Source organism: Cygnus olor, chromosome 2 (genome assembly GCF_009769625.2).
Source record: "Cygnus olor isolate bCygOlo1 chromosome 2, bCygOlo1.pri.v2, whole genome shotgun sequence".
Classification (NCBI taxonomy): Eukaryota; Metazoa; Chordata; class Aves; order Anseriformes; family Anatidae; genus Cygnus; species Cygnus olor.
Window position 1 is genome coordinate 17,298,632 of NC_049170.1, and position 19,868 is coordinate 17,318,499.

Sequence of the window (19,868 nt, forward strand, 5' to 3'; positions counted from 1 at the left end):
CTGGAGCCCTGCACAGAAGGTGCCTGGTGCCAGGGTGCGGTTGCCACATGGAGCTTCTGAGAGCTCACAGGACACAGAGTGCCCTCAGAGGAACCTCAAGAATCGTTGGCAAATGGCTAAGACTTAGGGACAACCCCAAAATCAAAAGCAATGTCTCCTCAGTAACTTCTAGGACAGCAGTACTCAAGTGGAGGTGGAGGAGTTGGGTCAAAAAACTTCCATGCAGTCTCTGTTTCTTTCTGCCAACCTCCTTGCAAGAGTGGTCTCTCTTTGGCAGCCACATGAAGAAGGAAACATTTGTTTTGGACCAATTCAGACCGCAGGCAGCATACAATCAGAGTTCAAAAGAAAATCAACAACAAAGAAAGAAACAAAAGCGCCCCAGACAGGTTGTTACTTGGGGAGCGCTGAGTGCATGGAGAGGAGCTGCCCTTCATCCCTGTACCTGTTCAGTGCTGCCCTGACTCCATCGAAAGGTGGACGGGGACGGCCTGAGGCTGACAGAGGCTGGCAGGAGTGGGATTCCCAGGATGTGGGGAGAAAGTGGAAGCAGTGCTCCTCAGGGGAGGAGTGTTGTGGGTAGCTGCCGTGGAGAAGAAAGTTGGCTTTGCTGTCAACTTTTTCACTGATTTTTTCCTCGGTAATAAAGTCAGAACACAATAACTGCCAGCTAACTCCCCTGAAGTTTGTCAGCGCTGTATGTTCGAGGAGAGGCTATATCCATGGGCGTTTCTAAATGACTGATTAAAAGCCAGTTTGTATTTTAGCTATATGCTATGTGGACTTATTTCGGGGAGTACTACTTGTGCCTGAAGACCAGAGAGGCCTGGCTGTGGGGAAACAGCACCATTTGTTTTTTTCAGGTCCTGTAGGGGTTGGACTGAATGAACTTAAACGGAAATTGCTGATCAGTGACACCCAGCATTACGGGGTAACAGTGCCACGTAAGTAAAAACACACTTCTATTCTCTTAATGCTATACTGGGTTTCCTTTATTATTGCATTAACTTAAGGCACTTTCAGATTTAGGTCTCTAAATTCATGCTTGGCATCCAGATTACTTTGCTAATTTCTGAAAGTGCTGCTGCAGTTGTATTTTAAATAGCATTGATTAAATTGGTAGGACGTTTTGGCTCAGAGGCATTGCAGTGGATTTTTACTGCAAGTATAACATGATTGATGTCAGCAAGGTTTAGTAAATGAAACTCGGCTGAAGAACACCCTGGATTTAGCTGTAAAACAGTGAAACATACTCTGTTACCAATGCTTGCTTTCAGCAAAATGCCCTTTATACATTAGGCTGGAAAATAAAGACTGATGATAAACAATTTCATCCCATGAATAAATGATTTAAATCCCTTTGATTAGCTTCAGAAAAGTTGGTTTGGGGATTTTTTCCCTTCATTCCCTCTATCTGATCAAATAATATAATTTGTATAATAATGTATAAAATTGCTCTATATTAAATTCTGCAGTACTTAACTGTTTTTTCTTTCACATGGAGGACTTGACAGTCTTAGTTGGGCTTTCATTCCTCGGTCTGTTTTGTACTTGTAATTTTGCCTCCTATAGGGATCCTTCAAAAATATGGGTCCAACATTTTGAATTCAGGAGATATTATCACAATTTTTTTGCAAGTACAAGTATACTATAAGGTATATGTGTTAAATAATTTTCTAGGTAGAAAAGTGAATACATTTGTTTTCAGCAAGTCATTACATTTGCAAATATTTGCCTCAGCTGGGTATTGAAAACTACAACAAAAAGGCAGATGTTCCCAAATATTTAACACATTGAAGCATATGCAATCATTTGCCTAAAAGTATTTCTCTAAAAATTGCCAATATTCATCAAGCTGCCTTTTCTCATTTCTCTTCCAAATTTGTGGTTATAATTTACAGTAAACAAGTAAAGAAATCCTTCTCCCTGAAATTCAGTAAGTTAGGACTTGCAGGGAGAACTGGAGGTCTTGTCTTGGAAATGTTTCTCTTTGTCAACCTAAGAAGAGCATGGCATCAAATGGCATTCAAGAACTATGTTTCTGCAAGCAGATTGTATATGTTCATATATGGTGAAGAATACATGATGCTGTAACACACACCTTGTGTTAAATGTGATTTTTAAATGGGTTCGTTATCCATAAGTGGCAACCCCACAAGGAAGTTTCATTTGTAGGTAAAAACTTTGTGCCTAGTGCTTGAAGGAAAGTAAAAACTGCAACTAATAATACAAGACTACTGAAATAAAAAAGAATCACCAGAAAACGAAAAGCACTAAAACATAAAATTCACACCCCGTTTCTTTACTATCATGCTTTACATACCATAGCTGCGAGTGTTGTTAATGAACATAACATTTTATAAATCAGGTTGGTGAACTTTGTTTCCCTTTATGGTCTAATATGCTAATAAGTTTAACGAGTGGCAAAGTTGGGGTAATTGTTATGGACTGCTGCTCATTTTTATTATTCAGCTGTCCTCATTTTATTGGATTTTTCCACTGGTTAATAAAAATGATAATCTGACACTTGTCCAGTAGGTTTTTTTTCCTTCTCTGCATGCTTTTAAACTCAATCCTATCACGTGTTGAGTGCTGCCTACCAGAGCAGCCTTATGTTTGTCAGAAGTAAGGGAACCACTGCGCTTAGTATTGCACAAGAGTTGTGCGCTTTTGAATGTTTCCTGAACTGGTTTGCATTATATTGTTTTGTACATCTCTTCTTTTTTTCTTTTAATTAAACTGCAGACACTACCCGACCAAGAAGAAGCCAAGAAAGTGATGGTGTTGAATACATTTTCATTTCCAAGCACTTGTTTGAGACAGACGTACAGAATAACAAGTATGGTGAAGAGGTTTTAATTAGAACTGTAGTTAAAACAATGGCTTTATTGTAAAATGGGGTTGGTTGTAACTTTAGATAATAATTCAGAGTGGATGTAAGTTGCAGTGATTTGAAGATGTGTTAGAATTACATTTTGATACATAAACAATTCACAGAATCTGAAAGAAATAATACAGAACAAAAAAGAAATATAGGCAGACACAAATGTTTCTAAGCTTCCAAGTGGTTTCAGTACTTCAGCTCATCAATAAGACTTGAAACTGTAGGTGTTGAGGGTGGGGGAGCTCTCTTTTAATAGGGAGTCATCTTTGATAGCAATAAAGCATTGCAGTGCTGGAAGAGAGGGGTCTGGAAGTGTACTGCAAACGTGCTTGAATCAATGTTTGTGTAGTTCCGCTCTTTTTCAGGACAGGCACTTCCTGTGCTTTTGAATTTAGAGACCTACAGTGAAGCCCCTGCCTGTAAACCCTCCAGAAGTTAAACTAAAATGAAGACAATGGTAGCATCATGCTCTCTAGCAGCCTGTAAAATATTGTAGCTTGAAATTTTGCCTCAGTGTTTCAGAGGGCAAAAGTGTATTAGACACAAAGCTGTGGGTTTTATTGAAACTTCAAACTGTGCTTTGCTTTTTTGGCAACTTGTGCTTTACTTTTATAGCACAGAACCAGCCGCCTCGGTTCCATTAGCACCGTTGTAGCTCCTCCTCCTCTTCTGGGACAGAATTTGGATATTCTGTAGTGTGCAATGAAATTTCAGTAGTTTCTATTGTTTAGCTTATCCACTGTTTTATTGCATTGCATTAGTTCAGAAAAAGAGGTGATGGAAAACATTAGTGGGCTGTTGGACTACAGTACTTTTTTCTCTTTAACTGTAATACAAGCAGGTGTTACTGATTTGAACGTGGTAAAGTAGAAGATTTCTTAAAATTGACATGCTGAAGTACTTGACAGCATTTCCTTTATAAAACATGGTAAAACTCACGTGTAAAGTAAAATATTTTTGCTTCTGAATTAGATCTTATAAACCAAACTGATAAGTTTTTGCTGGAGAAAATGGAAATGATTCTAGTTGCTTTCACCTTCTGCCACAGGTTCATCGAGTATGGTGAATATAAGAACAACTACTATGGTACAAGTTTAGACTCTGTTCGATCAGTCCTAGCTAAAAACAAAGTCTGTTTGTTGGATGTGCAGCCTCATGTAAGTAAGCACTTCTGGAATCTTGTAGTTCCCCGTGTTGCATATTAGGATTCCAGGAACCTATCTGTTTCTAAAAAAGTATATTTTATTCCTTGCTGAGTTACTATTGAGTGGGCTTGCTGGGTGACTTTATCGCAGCAAGGCTTGCTGAAAGAAGAGGAAGGAAACTTCAATATATATTGCAAATATTCAGCTCAGTAATTAACTGAATTGAAAGCCCACATCACAATACCAAAGATGTAATTACAAAGTGCTCCCATATTTTCATTCAACTTTCTGCTGTTTCATGTTAGAGATTCTCTTCAAAACTTAAATTTCAGAACAGCTTTGAGCTGCCACCCAATCCAGCACCTCTCTTCCACGTTTAGCAGTATGTCCGTGCACAGGGTTTCCATGCAGGGTACACACAAGTCAAGGAACACATTCAATGTGTTATTGGCTGGATAATTGTTAAGAACGTTCCTGTCTAAACCATTTGTTCTTGCACTGACCTTCCTCGTCTTTCAACTCAGCTGAACGGCTCCACTGGGAATTTTTTTCTACTACTAACTACAGTGCTTTCAGGAGCTGGACCACTTTGTTTAAAAGTAGGCAAAGTGTTTCATCTCCAAGGGTGGCCAGCCTGTGGCTTCTGAACCCCAGCAGGTTGTGAGCAGTTCCCGGTGCAGTTTCAGATGTGGGGATTTTCTGTAGAGCAGCAGGAAGAGGGCTGTGCCAGCAGAAGAGCATCTGGGCAAGCCAAACCTGCACCAGGGGAAATGGGCAGGGGCTCCTGGGGCTGGTGCTGCCAGATTGCTTGGCCAGATTGGTGCAAGTCCAGCATGCCTGATTTTTCAGTGAAACACTAAATTCTCCAGGGGACCCAGGCTTGTGAGCCCTTCTGGGATCCCCTTCTCCAGGGTCTTGTGGACCCTGACAATGCGAGAGGACAGAAAGCTGACTTTTAGATAGCCTTTCTGAAGATAGCCTTCTAGAAGTGCTTTATGGGTTTATTTTGGTTAGTGGAGAGTTTCTTTTACTACAGTGAATTCCATTTTGAGAAATAAACTAATTAATTTAAATCTTTCCTCTTCCCAGACAGTGAAACATTTACGGACATATGAGTTTAAACCATTTGTTATATTTATAAAGCCTCCACCGCTTGACCGTTTGAGAGAGACCAGAAAAAATGCCAAGATTATTTCAAGTAAAGATGATAGGGGAACTGCAAAACCCTTTACAGTAAGTTTATTTAGACATGGTAAAGCATGAGAACTTGTTAAGAGTTTGTTTGTGGTTGTTAGCATACATGTTATTTCCCTGTCTCTGTCACCCTAAACTTTCTGTGATGTTCTCATTGTTTTCTGTGCTCATGGGTATTTACATTTCCATCGTGCTCTATTTGAGTTTATGTAATTGAAGAACCCTCAAAATGCAAGTATATTTTTATGACAAATAATGCTGTGGATTTCCTTTAAAAAATTTGCATGTAGGCTTAGATGTTTCTATTTAAGTATAGGAATTTCCTTGTTTTATCAAGTGTATTTCTGAGTCTAAATTTAGAGGAAACCTCAAATATGAAGCATCAATTGAAAAAATAAATGCTGCTTTAATAAAAAGAACATATTCTGGGCTAAGAGGCACAAAAAATGTTACAGGGGAATAAATATTATAAGAAAGAATGAAAAAAACCTAAGGAAGTAAAAGTAACAAATGCTGCCTTTTGTCAATAATCAGAAAAGAAAGAAAGAAAAAAAAAAATAGTCATGTTACCCAATAGTAACTTACTTACTTCCTTGAAATACAATATAAAAATATTTTAATTGAGACTAAACCAAAGCCAATCATGGTTAGACTTTGTTTTCTGCGTTTAAGGGGTGTATCATTTTCCCTCACTCAAACATAAGATGTTATTTGGGAATTATTTTAGATTTGGTTTTCAAGCTAAGTCACAGATAGAGTCACAGAGATTGATATAAGTCTATGTATGACTGTCTTTGTAGAATATGCTTTTGAAATAGTTTGGAAATAATGCACTACAACAATACTTCCTGTCATATATAAAATGTAAGAGGAGTTCATTCTTAAGAGCAAACTTCAGAATATTGTTTAGTTGGGACAATTTTATTATCTCATAGTTGTGTAATCAATTAAATTCCAGGGATTTGTTCCCTCCCAAACATGAACAGAAGTCCACTGAACCAGGTCTAACAAGGCATAGGAAGACAGCTCCTGCCAAGCTCTTAAGAGAGTAAAGGCTGCACTGTAATAAATTGCTTGTTGATAGCAAGCCAAGGTGTAAGTAATGAAATTTTAAATATATCATCAAAGTAAACAGCGAGAAACATTCTCCACTGGTGTTGCTAACAGAAGATGTCTCTCTAATTACCATGCGGTGACCAACTGTGTTACTGCAAGGACAGAGATGAAAGAATTGCCTGTTGAGCAAACGCTGTTTGTGAGAATGTTCTCTGAGATTATTTGGAATGGTCATTTCTGTATTTTTTTTTATAAAAAACAGAATTTCCATTTCCTGATGAGATAAGAAATAAACAAGTAGCTTCACATTTACCACAGAATTAGTTTATATAATGTTTCTGTGGACAGACTAATCCTTGCACTGATCTTATTAGGAGGAAGATTTTCAAGAAATGATCAAGTCTGCCCAGGTGATGGAGAGCCAGTATGGCCACCTCTTTGATAAGGTGATAGTCAACGATGACCTCGCTACAGCCTACAGTGAGCTCAAAACAACTTTTGACAGATTGGAGACTGAGACCTTCTGGGTTCCTGTCAGCTGGTTGCATTCGTAACGTTTCACATACACAAGGCATCTGATGTCGATTGAGTCTAAATCTGGTGCATGGTTAGGCAATACTTAAGGGCCATTTTCTTGGTAGGAGGGCTTTCTAACTCTACCTGAGCAGCAGGTGCACTCTTCACATACTTGGCACTGGTCTTGTTTTCCTGTGTCTTCAATCTTCCTGTTCATAATTTTGGGACAGTACAGGCAGGTCAATCCGAAGTCTTACTACGCTCAGTAAAGTGAGCTAATACTAGTGTAACAAAACTGCCAAACACCTCTCTATCATTCTTATGTCCATGTCCAAGGTAAGCTTTTTTAATGGAGAGTTTGCAGAAGATAGTAATTACTACTGGAGATCAGCACTTTGACGGTTTTAAGCATAACTGCTCTCATAAAAAGCACATCAGCACTTGGAAGTTATTATCCGTTAAGTGCTTGAGAGAACTGAGGCAGGCAAAAGTGACCAACAGTTTTATGAGGAAGACATCCTATCCATAAAAAGATAAGTGTTTTTACTTTTCTAGATGTGAACCTTGTCTTATATGTACAGAGTGATTTTCGTATTCCTTTGCACTTGAGTAGTCATGAAAAAAAAGATATATTCAGTGGCTTAATTGTGAAAAACTCTGCTGTGAGCATGCATGGATTGAAAACATTTTCATGCATGCTTTGTGGCACAACAAAACTCACAGGAATATTTATTTAAATAGGGAAAAATGTGAGTTACTATGTATATAACTTCAAAATCTTTGGGATTAGTCATCTGTAAAAACAGTGGCGAAGCAGTATGAATAGCAACAAAGTAAAGAGTTTTTATTTTTTTTCTTTAAATTGATTACAAACATTTTTAGCATTCTTTAGAACAGATTTCCCCTCAGAAATTTTCAACCAATTAGTAAGGAAACCTTGAAGATCTGGAAAGCAGTTGCAATAAGTTAACTCTTCCTATTGTTCAGTATGTAGTGATACTTTTTTTAGTAGTGTAACAGACATTTTGTCTCCATCCAAAAATAAATTAATACTGTAGACTTCATTATAAAAAATATCTTTGTCAGTGGTCAGACACGGAAACCTCATTTTAAATTTGATGTGGCAGTGAAAACTAATGTATCATAGACTATGTATTTTTACTATAGATAATTTGCTATTTTTCTTTATTTACTACTGATACGCAGAAAATGAATACATCTGTAAAGACCAAGTAACACCCGTGTGTTGTGTTGTGAATACGTCTTGTAAGTACAGAATGTGTATAGGAACTTGCTCAATTCAGATCATCACATCTGTGGCATTCAAACAGGAAACAGTTATTTCATGTTAATCTGTAAAGAGAATATAGATGTCTTGTTTAAAGAGTAAAGAATTTAGTGAAAACTTATATATTTATGAAAGGGTTGAAAAGGGATGTTAAGTTTTTAAATTTCTTGTCAATGTGGTCATTTATTAAACAGATTACTAAGACTGTAATTTGAAACACCGTCTCTGTAAATTGAGCTCAACATTCCATGTAAATATTTTATTTCAGTTCATGTGCTGATCGAGCCATCGGGTTCTGCAGTTTTATTCTAAATGCATATTTAATGTGTGGGTCATTGCTTTTGACTTAGAGTTGTATAAAACAAATGAAATGCAAGCAACAACAGCAAAATCCCTAGGAGTCTGGAAATGTTTATGCAAGAGTTACAGATGTACTGAATCTCGGTATGGATAAATGCTCTGTTTGAATGGCTGTAATGTAACTTCTGTCAAATTTCACCATTTTTCAGGTGGACTTAAACCTTTTTGTAATACAAATTGAAATTTGTTGATTAAATTAATTGCATGCAGATTCTGTGGGTTGAGAAAGTGGTTATCTTTTTTTTTTTTAATTATTGAAAATCAAACTGTTTTTCAGGGGATCTGTAATTCAGGCTGTTTGCCTTTGCCTGCAAGGTGCCGAGTGCCCTCACCATCTCTCGCAGCCGGTGAAAACTGAGCGGGCACTCTGCAGCTCTCAGGATCTGGCCATTTCCAGCCAGAGGAGCTTTAGTCCATAATGAAACACTCTTAACGCTGCTTCTAAGCCATGGTGTCTCAGAACATCGGTGTAAAATAACTGTCCCATAAGGGACCTGCTTTTCTCTTTAAGAATTATATGCTAGAATATTCTCCAAAGTCCCCATTTGAAACAGTTCTGGCTCTCCTGCATGCTGTTTTTCCTGTCCTTTTGAAAAGATTTTAATTCCCATTCCTGGGTCAGTGTGGTCTAGGAGGACCTTCTCCAACATGCTTGCTGTGTTGGGCAGTAGTGAGCAGCACCGTGCATTTACAGAGACACCGACTCTGATCCTCAGCACAGTGCTGGCAGGCATTTCCTAGATGGATGGCTGCCTGCCCCGTCTCCAGGCCAGAAGCTAAGTCCTGAATTGTAACACCTGCAAAAGAAAGGGAATCACAAAAACATAAATCCAGCAGAGCAAAATGTGCACGGAGTCTTTAAGGAGTGAGAGGTAGTTGTAGTTAAATTACTAGATTGCTCTTGAAAATCAACATTATCATGGTGTTTGCTTTAAAAAAATAAATAAAAAAGAAAGAAAATAGAAGCCACTGTAAGGCTGGCAGGGATGATACAAGCTCATGGCAAAAAAATGTCTTAGCCCAACAGTTCTGACAGCACAGGAGCCTGGTTATCACGATGGACGCTGAGCCTGTGTACTGAATTGTTCTGAGGCACCTATGGGGAGGGCTGTGTGCTCCTTTGGACTCCTAAAACTTGGGAATGAAGATAACTAAACATGTTTTCAATATTCCACATATTCAAGATGTGCTGTGTGGGTTTTTAGAGATCTGTATGTTTTGACAGTCAAGTCCAGATGTTTTTATTGTGTTTTAGCTGTTTGCCATAGTCAAAGAAATGGTAGTTGTTTTTTTTTTATTGTACCAAGCTCGATACTTGAATTTGCCATCAGGTCATTGGTTGGTGTCTTACCTGGATTCTGATCTTACCTTCTTATGCAAGACAATAAATTATTGCTATCACTGAAAGTGTTGTTTTTTTCTTTATGTAAATAGCACCATAAAATATAGACTTTAAAATATATTGACTTTAAAAGAAAAAATGCCCAGGAAGTAAGTTATTTCATAAGTCTCTCTATTAACTGTAAAATTCTGATTATTTTTACATGGAAGAATAAAACTAGAGCGGCAAAGAGTGAAATTCTCAATTTTTCGTGTTTGTTGGTGAATTCTGCTTCAGAACATATGGTCACCCTTTCCTGCAGCCCACCCCCAAGTAAACCATTTTCTTTCCGAGATGGATGCTGAAGACAGAAGGTCAAGCTGAGACACTAACTCGTCTGTGTTTGCGAAGTGCTTGGATCGACGGCCAAGTTACCGACCCGGAGTGTGTCATCGGCCACATATGCTCCTGGTCCACTGGCAAGTCACACGGGAGGCTGTGTTCTTTCCTAACACTTAAAGAAGGTAATACTTCAACTACTTTTTGCACTTTGTTACATCTTTTCCAGGAAAAAAAAAAAAGCCAAACACATACTAGGATTAGAGAGAACATTTTTAAACCCCTTCTGTTTTGTTTCAGTGCCGTATTCTGCATTTCCCACATGTATTTAGGTTCAGGTTTCTCCTGTGCATGCAGATTTTTTTCCTCAGTAAAGCTAGTATTTATTTTTTGTGAGATTGTTTCAAAGGGTGAATAGTTTCTTCAGAAATTTACAATTAAACTTATAATTTGAATGCATTTTTGCTACTGCAGTGTCTACAGACATTTCCCCACAGGAATACGAGTTTTCTATATATCAGTGTTTAAAATCATTTGCACTTGCAATTTACCCAAGGTGCTCTGAAAATCATTAAGTATTTATCATATATTACCATGATTAACGTGTGATACCAAGCATTCAACAGAAAAGTGTCTGAAAACAAAATAAAAGGAACACGGCATGTGTATTTGTTGTTTAAGAATTCTAGTGCTTGATAATGGTTAAAGGTTTCGGCAGAAGCATACACAAAAACATTTGGAAACAGTTAAAGTCTGGTCTTAAATCTTGTCTTATTTTAAATGACAGTACAAATGAGAGAATTTGGAGTTCTAGACAGCTGGATACTTTTTCCCCCTTGGTATCTTTGTCTGAAATACAAGTTGGATGTTTGGAAGAGAGCATGGAATGATTTTACATCTCTATAATAAAATACTGTAGCATTTTGTGTAGCTGATATCCAACACTTTAACAAAGGGTGAATCATGATTATCAATCCTTTGGTTTGCATCTATAGTCGTTGTTCACATATGTCCGTTTAAACACTTTTTAAAGACTTGGTGGCACAAACCTGCCAATTACACTTTTCGGTATATGAATGGAGACAAATATATTCAGGATTCCCAAGAGGGGAATGGCACAACCAGTATTTGAAAACTTCTTGATAAGAAATAAATAGAGAAATTAGGTCACAATTTCTTTTGTAACTATTTTTTCTTTTGAGTAGTCGTACTGATATTCAGGATTTGAGTATGCTAAAAAAACAGAAGGCATGCTTTCATTTTCCTCATGTGAAATTTAGATTTGTGGTTTAACAGAGATGTTACAAGCTTCCTATAGTATCATGTTCAGACTTATGGAAGCATAGTTTTGAGGGATTCGGTACATGTTTTAAAGGCAGCAAGTCTGTGGGTATGGTAGAGAGAGGGACTGAGAACATTACAAGTGAGGCTACTATCCTGGAAACACGTCTCTATTTTTATCAGTTACTGAACAAGGAAGTTAGCAAGTTGGCTGCTAATGTACTGTGGTTTCTGTTCCCCCTCTGGTAAATATAAATAAGCTCCAGTCGATCTTCATTGGTATGCAAAGCCAAAATTAATTTTGAGAGTTGAAATGTAGGGAGCACTACTGGTCCTGGTGGTGTTGGCAGAGCTGTTGCTCTATTTTCTTCTGATTTTGTTAACTTTTACAGGAAGAGTACAAACTTCACAACTTTAACAAAAGCTTACCAAACTCCACTGTCAATTGCATTCTGTTTTTCCTCTTGGCCTTGCACAAATTTAGTTTAATAATCTCAGAGGGGAAAAAGAGATAATTGACTCATCTTGAAGAGCAGTGAAACAGCAACAATTTGACATTTTCATCAAAGGACATTTTTTACTTGTCTCCCAATGGACACAGGAGGCGGTGTGTTTCTGAAACCCAGAGGTGAAGAGCATGTGATCCAGGTGGGGAGCAGATGAACAGCGTTTTGTGCCATGAAAATACAAAAGCTCTGAGAGAGGCCCTTGAGGCCTGCCTGATACATAAGAGCAGTGTGTGATAAAACAGACCAGGAGCAGTTCTAATTTTATGCAGCCAGTGCTGGCTACGGGGGTCCTTGTTTAAGAAAATCACAGCTTGGAGCATTTGTGTTTGTTGGGTGCACAACCTCTGGACATTTCATGACCCTGCACCCTTTCCTAGGTATATATTACTTGCCTATTCTCCAGAAATGATGGTTCCTTGAATTTGGGCTAGGCTTCCAGTGCCGGTAGTAGTCACCATGTTTCATGATCAGAAATTTCCACAGTTATGGTCTGGAAATTGCACAGATGGAAGCAGGGCTTGAGACCACTCCATAGAGCATGTCAACCCCTTCATAAATTACTCTTCCTTTGCATTTCGTGTGTGGGTTATGCTTCCCCATTAAACCTACTTTGATCCAGCCTCTGGAGGCTGAATCCCAAATTAAGGCTCGCCTGTGTTAGGCGCTGTACAAACATGGAGATAAAATGTAGTCCAGCCTGTGCCAGGTAGAGCCCAGGCATGGTCGGGGGATAGCAAAAGGTTGGTTTTCACAGCCATGAGGCCTCCTTGTCTCGGGGAGAGAGTTTAGCTGTGCTCCTGTGGGCTGTGCTGGGCGGCCTTCCTTCAGAGCCACAGCAGCTCTTGTCCTGTTTTCCTTACTGTTGAAGATGTAGATGAAGTCCCTGGCTGCTACAGGGAGTAGAGCATAACATTTTGGGTTTGTTCGCTTCTCTTGTTGCTGAGGGCTGGCCCGGATGTTCTGTTATTATCGGTGCTATCTGGATAGCATGAACGCGCAGCCTCGTTTATTGGCCCTACCGGGGTAGTGCTCCAGATGTTTTTCTTTACACAGCTGTTAAGCAGGAAGTAGAACCAAAACCAAAGATTGATTTGAACCATTGTTTTGTCAAAAGCCAGAACTGAAGCTGAATTATTATCTTCTTGTGACTTCATTGAATTCAGATCATCGTTGGCCACAGCTGGATCCAGCCCAAACTCAAATCGAACTGAAATGCACAGACCCTAACCAGGCGTTTGAAGAGGTGAGACTTTGAAGGCCAAGAGTCTGCATCTTGTAATGAGTGCAGCTAATGTTACCTTTATGCCAATACCAATTTCATTTTATCGTGCATGTGTGCATACATATTCATATATATGTATTTATCAAGTGCAGTTGTGTACACCAAGTCATTTTAATGAAAAAAGCAGGCTTACCAAAAAAAAAATGCTTACTACTTAATTGGAAGATTAATGAAAGGTTAAAGAAAGAAGTCTACCTGGTAAAATACTGAGGTTTTAGCAAATAGATCTGTAGTTTTACTCATGTAGGACTTGCACACAATTCAGACAGCCTAGATTTCCACCTTTCAGCTACACTGCTTTCCCTCTATTTTCTGAAAGGCAAAAGAGCTTGATTGAATGCAGACAACAAACTTGTTCACTACAAACCTAGTTAAAACATGAAATCTTGCTGGGATTAGCTTAATTGTTCTCTAAATAAAAAGGCTTCTTTGTACATAGACTATAATTTTATGCTTGCCAGATAAAGAAACGTGAACCTGTCAGGAGAGGCAGGAATCTGTCTGTGTAGGAGTATCACCAGGCCAAATCTCCTGCCTTTTATGTGATGCTGTGGCGTAAAACACCACTCCGCTGGTTTTGTTTTACAGAAAATAGTCGCTGCGGTGGCATCCTGTGGGAACTGAAGTATCAGGTTCTGTTTTTCCTTCAAACATCCAACTCCATGCGTACCCCCCCTCCTGAAACTGCTGTCCGCCCGCCGCACGGGCTGGGGAGATGCTCTGGCAGCACAGGGGGCTTCAGGAAACCCTCCCCAAGGCGCAGGAGGTGCCACTCCGTGCCTGCCATGGCCAGGTAAGGCAGTGTCTGAAACTTGGGATGTCGTTTGTGATATGAGTGGAAAAGAATTTAGTAAAAATGGAAAATGCTTTATTGTTTCATTTGTAATCTTCAGAAGTTTATTTGACGCTTCTGATTTTCAGGCAATCTGAATCTCAGTTCTTCTTCTGGCTTCTCTACGGCCTGTTTGAAAGCAAGAGTAATTAAAAAGTAATTAAAGCCTTTATTCTTTACATAAATGTAACCACAAAAGATGTGAAGCTCCTACCTCCCAAAGCTACCAGACCAAGCAAAAAAAGACATTTCTGCAACCACTCTCAAGTGACCTATTCTGTTTAATCTCGTTTCCTTTCCTCCCAGCCAGTCTTCTCCAAACGCTTCCCCGTGTCAGGGGCCAAAAGTTTAAAGAGGGCAAACGTGGAGCAGAGAGGAGAGGCTGGCCGGGAACAGGGGAGAAGCCAAGGCTCTGCAGGGCTCCAAACTGCTGCCAAGTCTGTGGGCCTGGCGCACACCTGAACTTGATGAACAGCACGGGGAGGTGATTTAAGTGGTAAGGTGTCGTTCAGTCCTTCGTAACCCCAGGAGGGAGTGGTCTCAGTGCCCCTGACTCAGACTTTTAGCAGGGAGCAGTTATGTTGCCTCCATGCCAGGTAAAGCACTTCCACTGGGCACTTCTCGACTCCACAGAGGCAGAGGCTGCACCTTCCCAGTGTCATGGTCTGCACACATCTCCTGCCCACCTGATTTGTACCAGAGGGCTGCTGGTGGCCGGGATTAACTGCTCCCACCTGCAGACGTGACCAGTTACACACCTCGTGTTTGCTAACTGGCCTTGCAGCCACATTTAAGCCCCCCCATGAGACACTCGTGGGCAGATTTTCTGCAGGAACTACTGGGTTGCTCCCAGCTGCAGTAGCTTGCCTGTCACACAGACCTTCAGTGGAAAACACAAGGCCAGATTCTCTCTAAACCTGTTATCTGTTACACCGTGCACAGGGAAGCAATTGTGCTGCTCTGCACAGCCCCAGTTAGAGCAGTGGTTACTTGGCTTGGCTTCACCACTGTCATGTAAAATCCTTATGGGTCCTCCTGGTTCCAGTGTTCAGGACTGATGAGTCTTCCTTCTCTCGCAGCATCTTGTGGATAACTTAGCATTGTTTTTTCATGCTAACGCAACTCCCTCTCTTCCTGGTAAATTGCCTCATTTTGTGCTATTGGAAAGTGCTTAAGTCTGGATCTCCTCACTGCTAGCATCTTACGGCTGCTGCTTTCTGTGTTACGGGCACGGGACAAGGACGAAATACCAACAGATACCTGACACCACTGCAACCTCAAAGCGAGCGATAGTAGGAACTCGTCCTATAGCCTCAGATGACTTTCATCTGCACCGCTTAAAAACACAGGATTGTTTTTGCAGTTAAATGTGACACCGCTGAGATGGCAGTGGATAAAAGTGCGGTGCTATTGAAGTTAGGAGGAAAGCTTCATTTTGATTTTAACAGCACCAGGGTTTTACCTCTGGTCTTTCTGTGCCAGGGAAATTGGGAATGGTCTTTGCTAAGAAGATCCTGTCATGTACTGCCAGGTCTTGCTAGCTTTCATTGTCAAGCTTTAGTGCCTTGTTTCATGGGTGGTCCCTGTGGCTTCAACAACTGCTCGCACTGCGGTTGGCAGCTCCTACCTGGGAAAGAAGTGGAGGACTTCTCTGGGCTCAGGGTCTGGCTTTGAGATAAGATGCAGTCAGCAGAGATGATTAATGGTTGTGTGAGTAACCAAACACGTGAAGCTGTTTGGGTATTACGTTTGGATTAATACCCAGATTAAAATCTGGGAGTGAATTTCAATCCAAATGCATCCAAGTCCTGACAAGCACATGACAACAAATATGTATTGCTGGTAAATCTATTGATTCTTTACCTAAATTGCATACTGTAAGTTGTAGGCTTGTGTTCAATAGGCTGGCATGAACTTTGCTGCTTAGCTGTTCATCCCGTGCTGCATTTCTTGTACACCTGCGCCGTGATCCCGATCACTCCTCTCCCAAGTAACCTCCCAGGTGCTCCCAAAATGGAGGCAGCAATCCATCCCGATCCCCAAGCAATTAGTGCTGAATTCTCTAACACAGTGTTTCAGAGCAATTAACATTAATTAACCTTAAAAGATTTCTGAGTGTTGATCTCCACGCCTGCGAGGTGCCAGTCCCACGTTGGTGAGCTCAGCGCTGCCAGGCTCTTGTTGGTGAACCCACACGAAGCGAGCTCTGCTGTGCTGATGTCGGCTCAGGCAAAGGCACAGCACCGTATACTTCTACCTGTAAATTGCATATCTTATTTTTTCGTTAATATATTTCTGTGCAATACTTTCCAAACTCTGTTTTATTGTGTTCCACATTTAAAAAGCCACCTGGATATTCCTGCTCTTATTCTTTTTTTTTTTTTTTAAACTAAGCCTTTCTGCATGTTTTTGTAATGTGTAAGGCAGACTCAGACGACAGAGGTTTCAGAAGACTTGTACAGCTGGTAGCCTTTTTGATGATTTCATTTCACAAATCTTTTGGAATAAATGCGGGTATTAACGAGAACAACGAGAAACATGTCAGTTGTACTAAATATAAGTGATCTGCTTTGGAAAAATATTAACAGTTTTGTCAGTTCAGTGACACCTGTGCATCATTTTACTACAGTGGAGTCAAAAATAGAGCCTAATAGATGTATGGTAAGTACACAAAAGGGGTGAACCGAGGAAATATCATAAATCCTTTATACTAGAACATTTTGTAAACACTTTAAAGAGTAGCAGATGAGAATATATCCAGGTGTTCTTCAAACCCTGCTGGCTGATTAAAGCAAACAGTAAAAAGCTGAAGTGACAGGGCTGAAATACGTGAAGATACATGCATGGCATTGGGATTTAGACAAAAGGAATACCTGGTTCATAGGAATGGCAAGACTGCCAGGCATGGAAAGTAGAGCCTGTGAATATTTACAGTTTTCTCCAAGTGGTAGAACTGGTCATGGGGAATCTCTGTAAATACCTTGTTACACAAGAAGTGAATTTTTACTTGTTTATCTAAAGTAAAACATTCACTGCTCTGCTGAAAGAAAAATGAGAGAAATGATGAGTTGAAAGCATCGAGCAGTCCTGCCAGCTCTCAGCAGCGTCTAGGGTCTTCATGTAGCAGTGAAATACTGAGTGCTAGAAGAGGATAATCAGTTTTATGCATTTTTAAATTAATACGAAATGCTACTCTCCCACTTTTGCTGCACAGCCTGGGTTTTAGAATGTCAAGAAACTATTTGACATTTACAAGAGACTGCAGGCACTAATACAAATCATTTCTACCCATTTATCCATTTTAACCACCATGCTGAGTGAATTGTTGGCTCTGTGCAATTAGTCTCTGTGCTCTGACAATATAGCCACAGATTATCAGGAATTCTATTAATAACGCAAGGTGGAAGCTCTGTTCTCCAAGCCTGTTATTTTACTTCTAGAAAAAAAAAAATCTCATTTCTTATAAATCCGATATAAATAGGCCAGCTGACAAGTATCCCAAAAGAACAGAATATGCTCGGAATAGTGAGATTTGAACTGACGTATGTTTGGCCAAAAAAAAAGTTATCCAGGCTGTATTTGTCTGAAAGTTTAAAAATAGGAGCTTTTGTCATCTGTGGCAGGAGAGGCCAGGTTGAGTCATGATTGATGTCACTCGAAAGAACACTTTAAGCTTAGAAAATGACATCAGAATCATCAGAATTTAGGGAGATTTAGAGCGTTCCCTCAAGCCAGGGTGCTGGGGATTCTGGAAGAGACTTTGTGGATGATACACAGCGTGCTGCCAGACATCATCTGAATGGCAGCCAGGAGCCACGGTGCTTTCAGATTACATTTATAAACGATCGGTATAATTTGTTTTGGTAACATTCATTTTTAGTTAAATGCATGTTTTGAACCGTTTGCAGTTTTTCAGCCTTGCTGCGAGCCCCAGCTTCACGCCAGAGCCGTCTGTCGCTCCCTGACCTCCTTACACGACAAGTTTCCAAGAGCAGCCCGGAGCGCTTTCCCTCTCACCACCAGTCTGCACACACAGCAGGGGCTCTTTCCATTTGCTTTTCTCCCGTTTTAGTGCTCGATTCCCGACGACTTTACTACCGAGCACTTAGAAGTCAGACTGGAACAGTCCAGGGGTATGTCAGAGGTATTTCGTCTAGCTCCCAGGCTGAAACCAAACTGTCTGTCTGTCTGCTACCGCTAGTGCTAAAATGGAAGGAACACAGCAGACAAGGTGCTTGGGTTTCGCTGCGTCGCAGATAACCAATAAATCGTGCGGCGCTGGCTGTGCTCTCGGTCACGGCGCGGCTGTGCAGAGCTCCTGTTGTGCACAACAGCCAACCTCCTTGGAAGACTTTCTTGCATTTCTCTGCTGATTTCCCACACAGAGCAATTCTTTGCTCTTTAAAGTAATTTCAGAGTGAAAATGAATATATTTAGTGTAAGCGCGCGGCGCTACTTTTGGTTGGGTTAGACCTGTTTTGCTTTTAAATAGCTTCTAAGTGTAACGAAAGAACACTGCAGATCCCATTTCCAACAGATAAATTTGTACTTATTACAGTTAGAAGCAGCATCTTTTGTTCCTAAAAATGATAGGGATTAGTGACAAAAGGAGTTGTGCGGTTGCTCGGCTACACGCCTTTGACAACACTTTGTGCATAATCAGCTTTCACCCAAAAAACGAGTTCATTCCAGGAAAAGTTCATCACGCGAGTTACTCCACAAGCAAAGCTCGTTTGTTCGCTAATTGCTGCCACTACTTGCCATTTAGATTTGTGCACTGTGCTCCTTCCTGCTCGGTTTGAAGAGCTGAGTGATGGATGAATTATTCTCAGTATTCCTGACTTTCGTTTCAAGCCAATAAACACCTGTGCAGGACTGGCCTGCGGAGCCGTCCATCCCCGTGGAGCATCTGGGTAAGCCCCAGCCCAGGTGTTGCGGGTGCTCGGGTCCCTGCCCTGGCCCTGCTGCTGCCAGCGGGGCCCCATGAGGTGCAGAAATTGTCACAGGGATCCTGTCCCCTGTGCACCAAACCCTCGTGGTGGTGGAGACAGCAGAGAAAGGGAGGGGGACTCAGGTGGGCTACGAGAGTCACAAGGGAGAAGGAGGTGCGAGCTATTCTTTGAGAGTGAGGAGCTTTCTGTAGTTTGTCTGTGTTACTCAGCACGTTGAAAAGACCTGCTCTGGAGGATGAATCACTGTGTAGTAAAAGAGTACGATTTGTGGAAACAGCGCTTTGTTTGCTGCAGCCCTCGGGATGTGCGTAGTGATGCAGCAGCCAGCTCTAGAGAGGAGAACATGTTTTCATGATTAAGGCATGAGCGCAGCCCTGGGGAACCAAATCGTATCCCTGCCTTTGCCACAGATTTCCTGTGTGATATTAGTCACATCTCACATGTGGTTGTTAATTGTGTTTTTCTTGGTGCTTGGTATTTGTAGGAGTGCTGAGCACTTGCAAGTGCAGGCTGGAGGAGCAGGAGCTGTGCGTGGCTGCACGCGCTGCCCTGCCACGGGTGCCACGGATCCAGGCACCATGCATCACAACCAGGCACTCAAGGAAACCCGAGGCAGAGATTGCAAAGATAAACCTTCACCAGCTTGATTTATATGGCTGGAGAACAGCTTGTAGGGGCCTGTCCTTCCTAAACTTGTCCTTCCTTGCACCTAAAACAAGAACGGAGAATTTGAAGCTGACAGACACGGTGTTTGTGAACGACGCTGAGTTGAAGATGCTTCTGCGGGTCTGAGGATTAGTAATGCTGTCTGTCCATGACCCCTCGTGCTTTTTTAACCTTTTAAATGGAGATACCATATCACAGCCCAGTCACTAAAGGTCATCAATAAAGCAATATTGTGAGTACATT

At 40.8% G+C, this 19,868-nt stretch overlaps 1 protein-coding gene and 1 long non-coding RNA gene across 5 annotated transcripts in view; both read left to right on the top strand.

Annotated features, from left to right (window-relative positions):
* The window catches only part of MPP7 (membrane palmitoylated protein 7), a 151,668-nt gene extending 141,658 nt beyond the window's left edge, over window positions 1-10,010 (top strand). For 3 of the 4 annotated variants that reach the window (XM_040548046.1, XM_040548048.1, XM_040548047.1), the window contains 5 exons: window positions 864-944; window positions 2,746-2,839; window positions 3,933-4,041; window positions 5,119-5,262; window positions 6,654-9,918. In XM_040548046.1, coding sequence (XP_040403980.1) covers window positions 864-944; window positions 2,746-2,839; window positions 3,933-4,041; window positions 5,119-5,262; window positions 6,654-6,833 — 608 coding nt within the window. In that variant the 3' untranslated portion in view covers window positions 6,834-9,918. Of the gene's footprint in view, window positions 1-863; window positions 945-2,745; window positions 2,840-3,932; window positions 4,042-5,118; window positions 5,263-6,653 lie in introns of all 4 variants that reach the window. The other variant, XM_040548049.1, reaches the window with a different exon arrangement.
* Window positions 10,011-17,006: 6,996 nt separating this feature from the next.
* LOC121065501 lies at window positions 17,007-19,861 on the top strand. Its single transcript, XR_005817117.1, has 2 exons — window positions 17,007-17,855; window positions 19,444-19,861. It is a non-coding gene; the product is annotated as an uncharacterized LOC121065501 (long non-coding RNA).
* The last annotated feature ends 7 nt before the right edge of the window (window positions 19,862-19,868 follow it).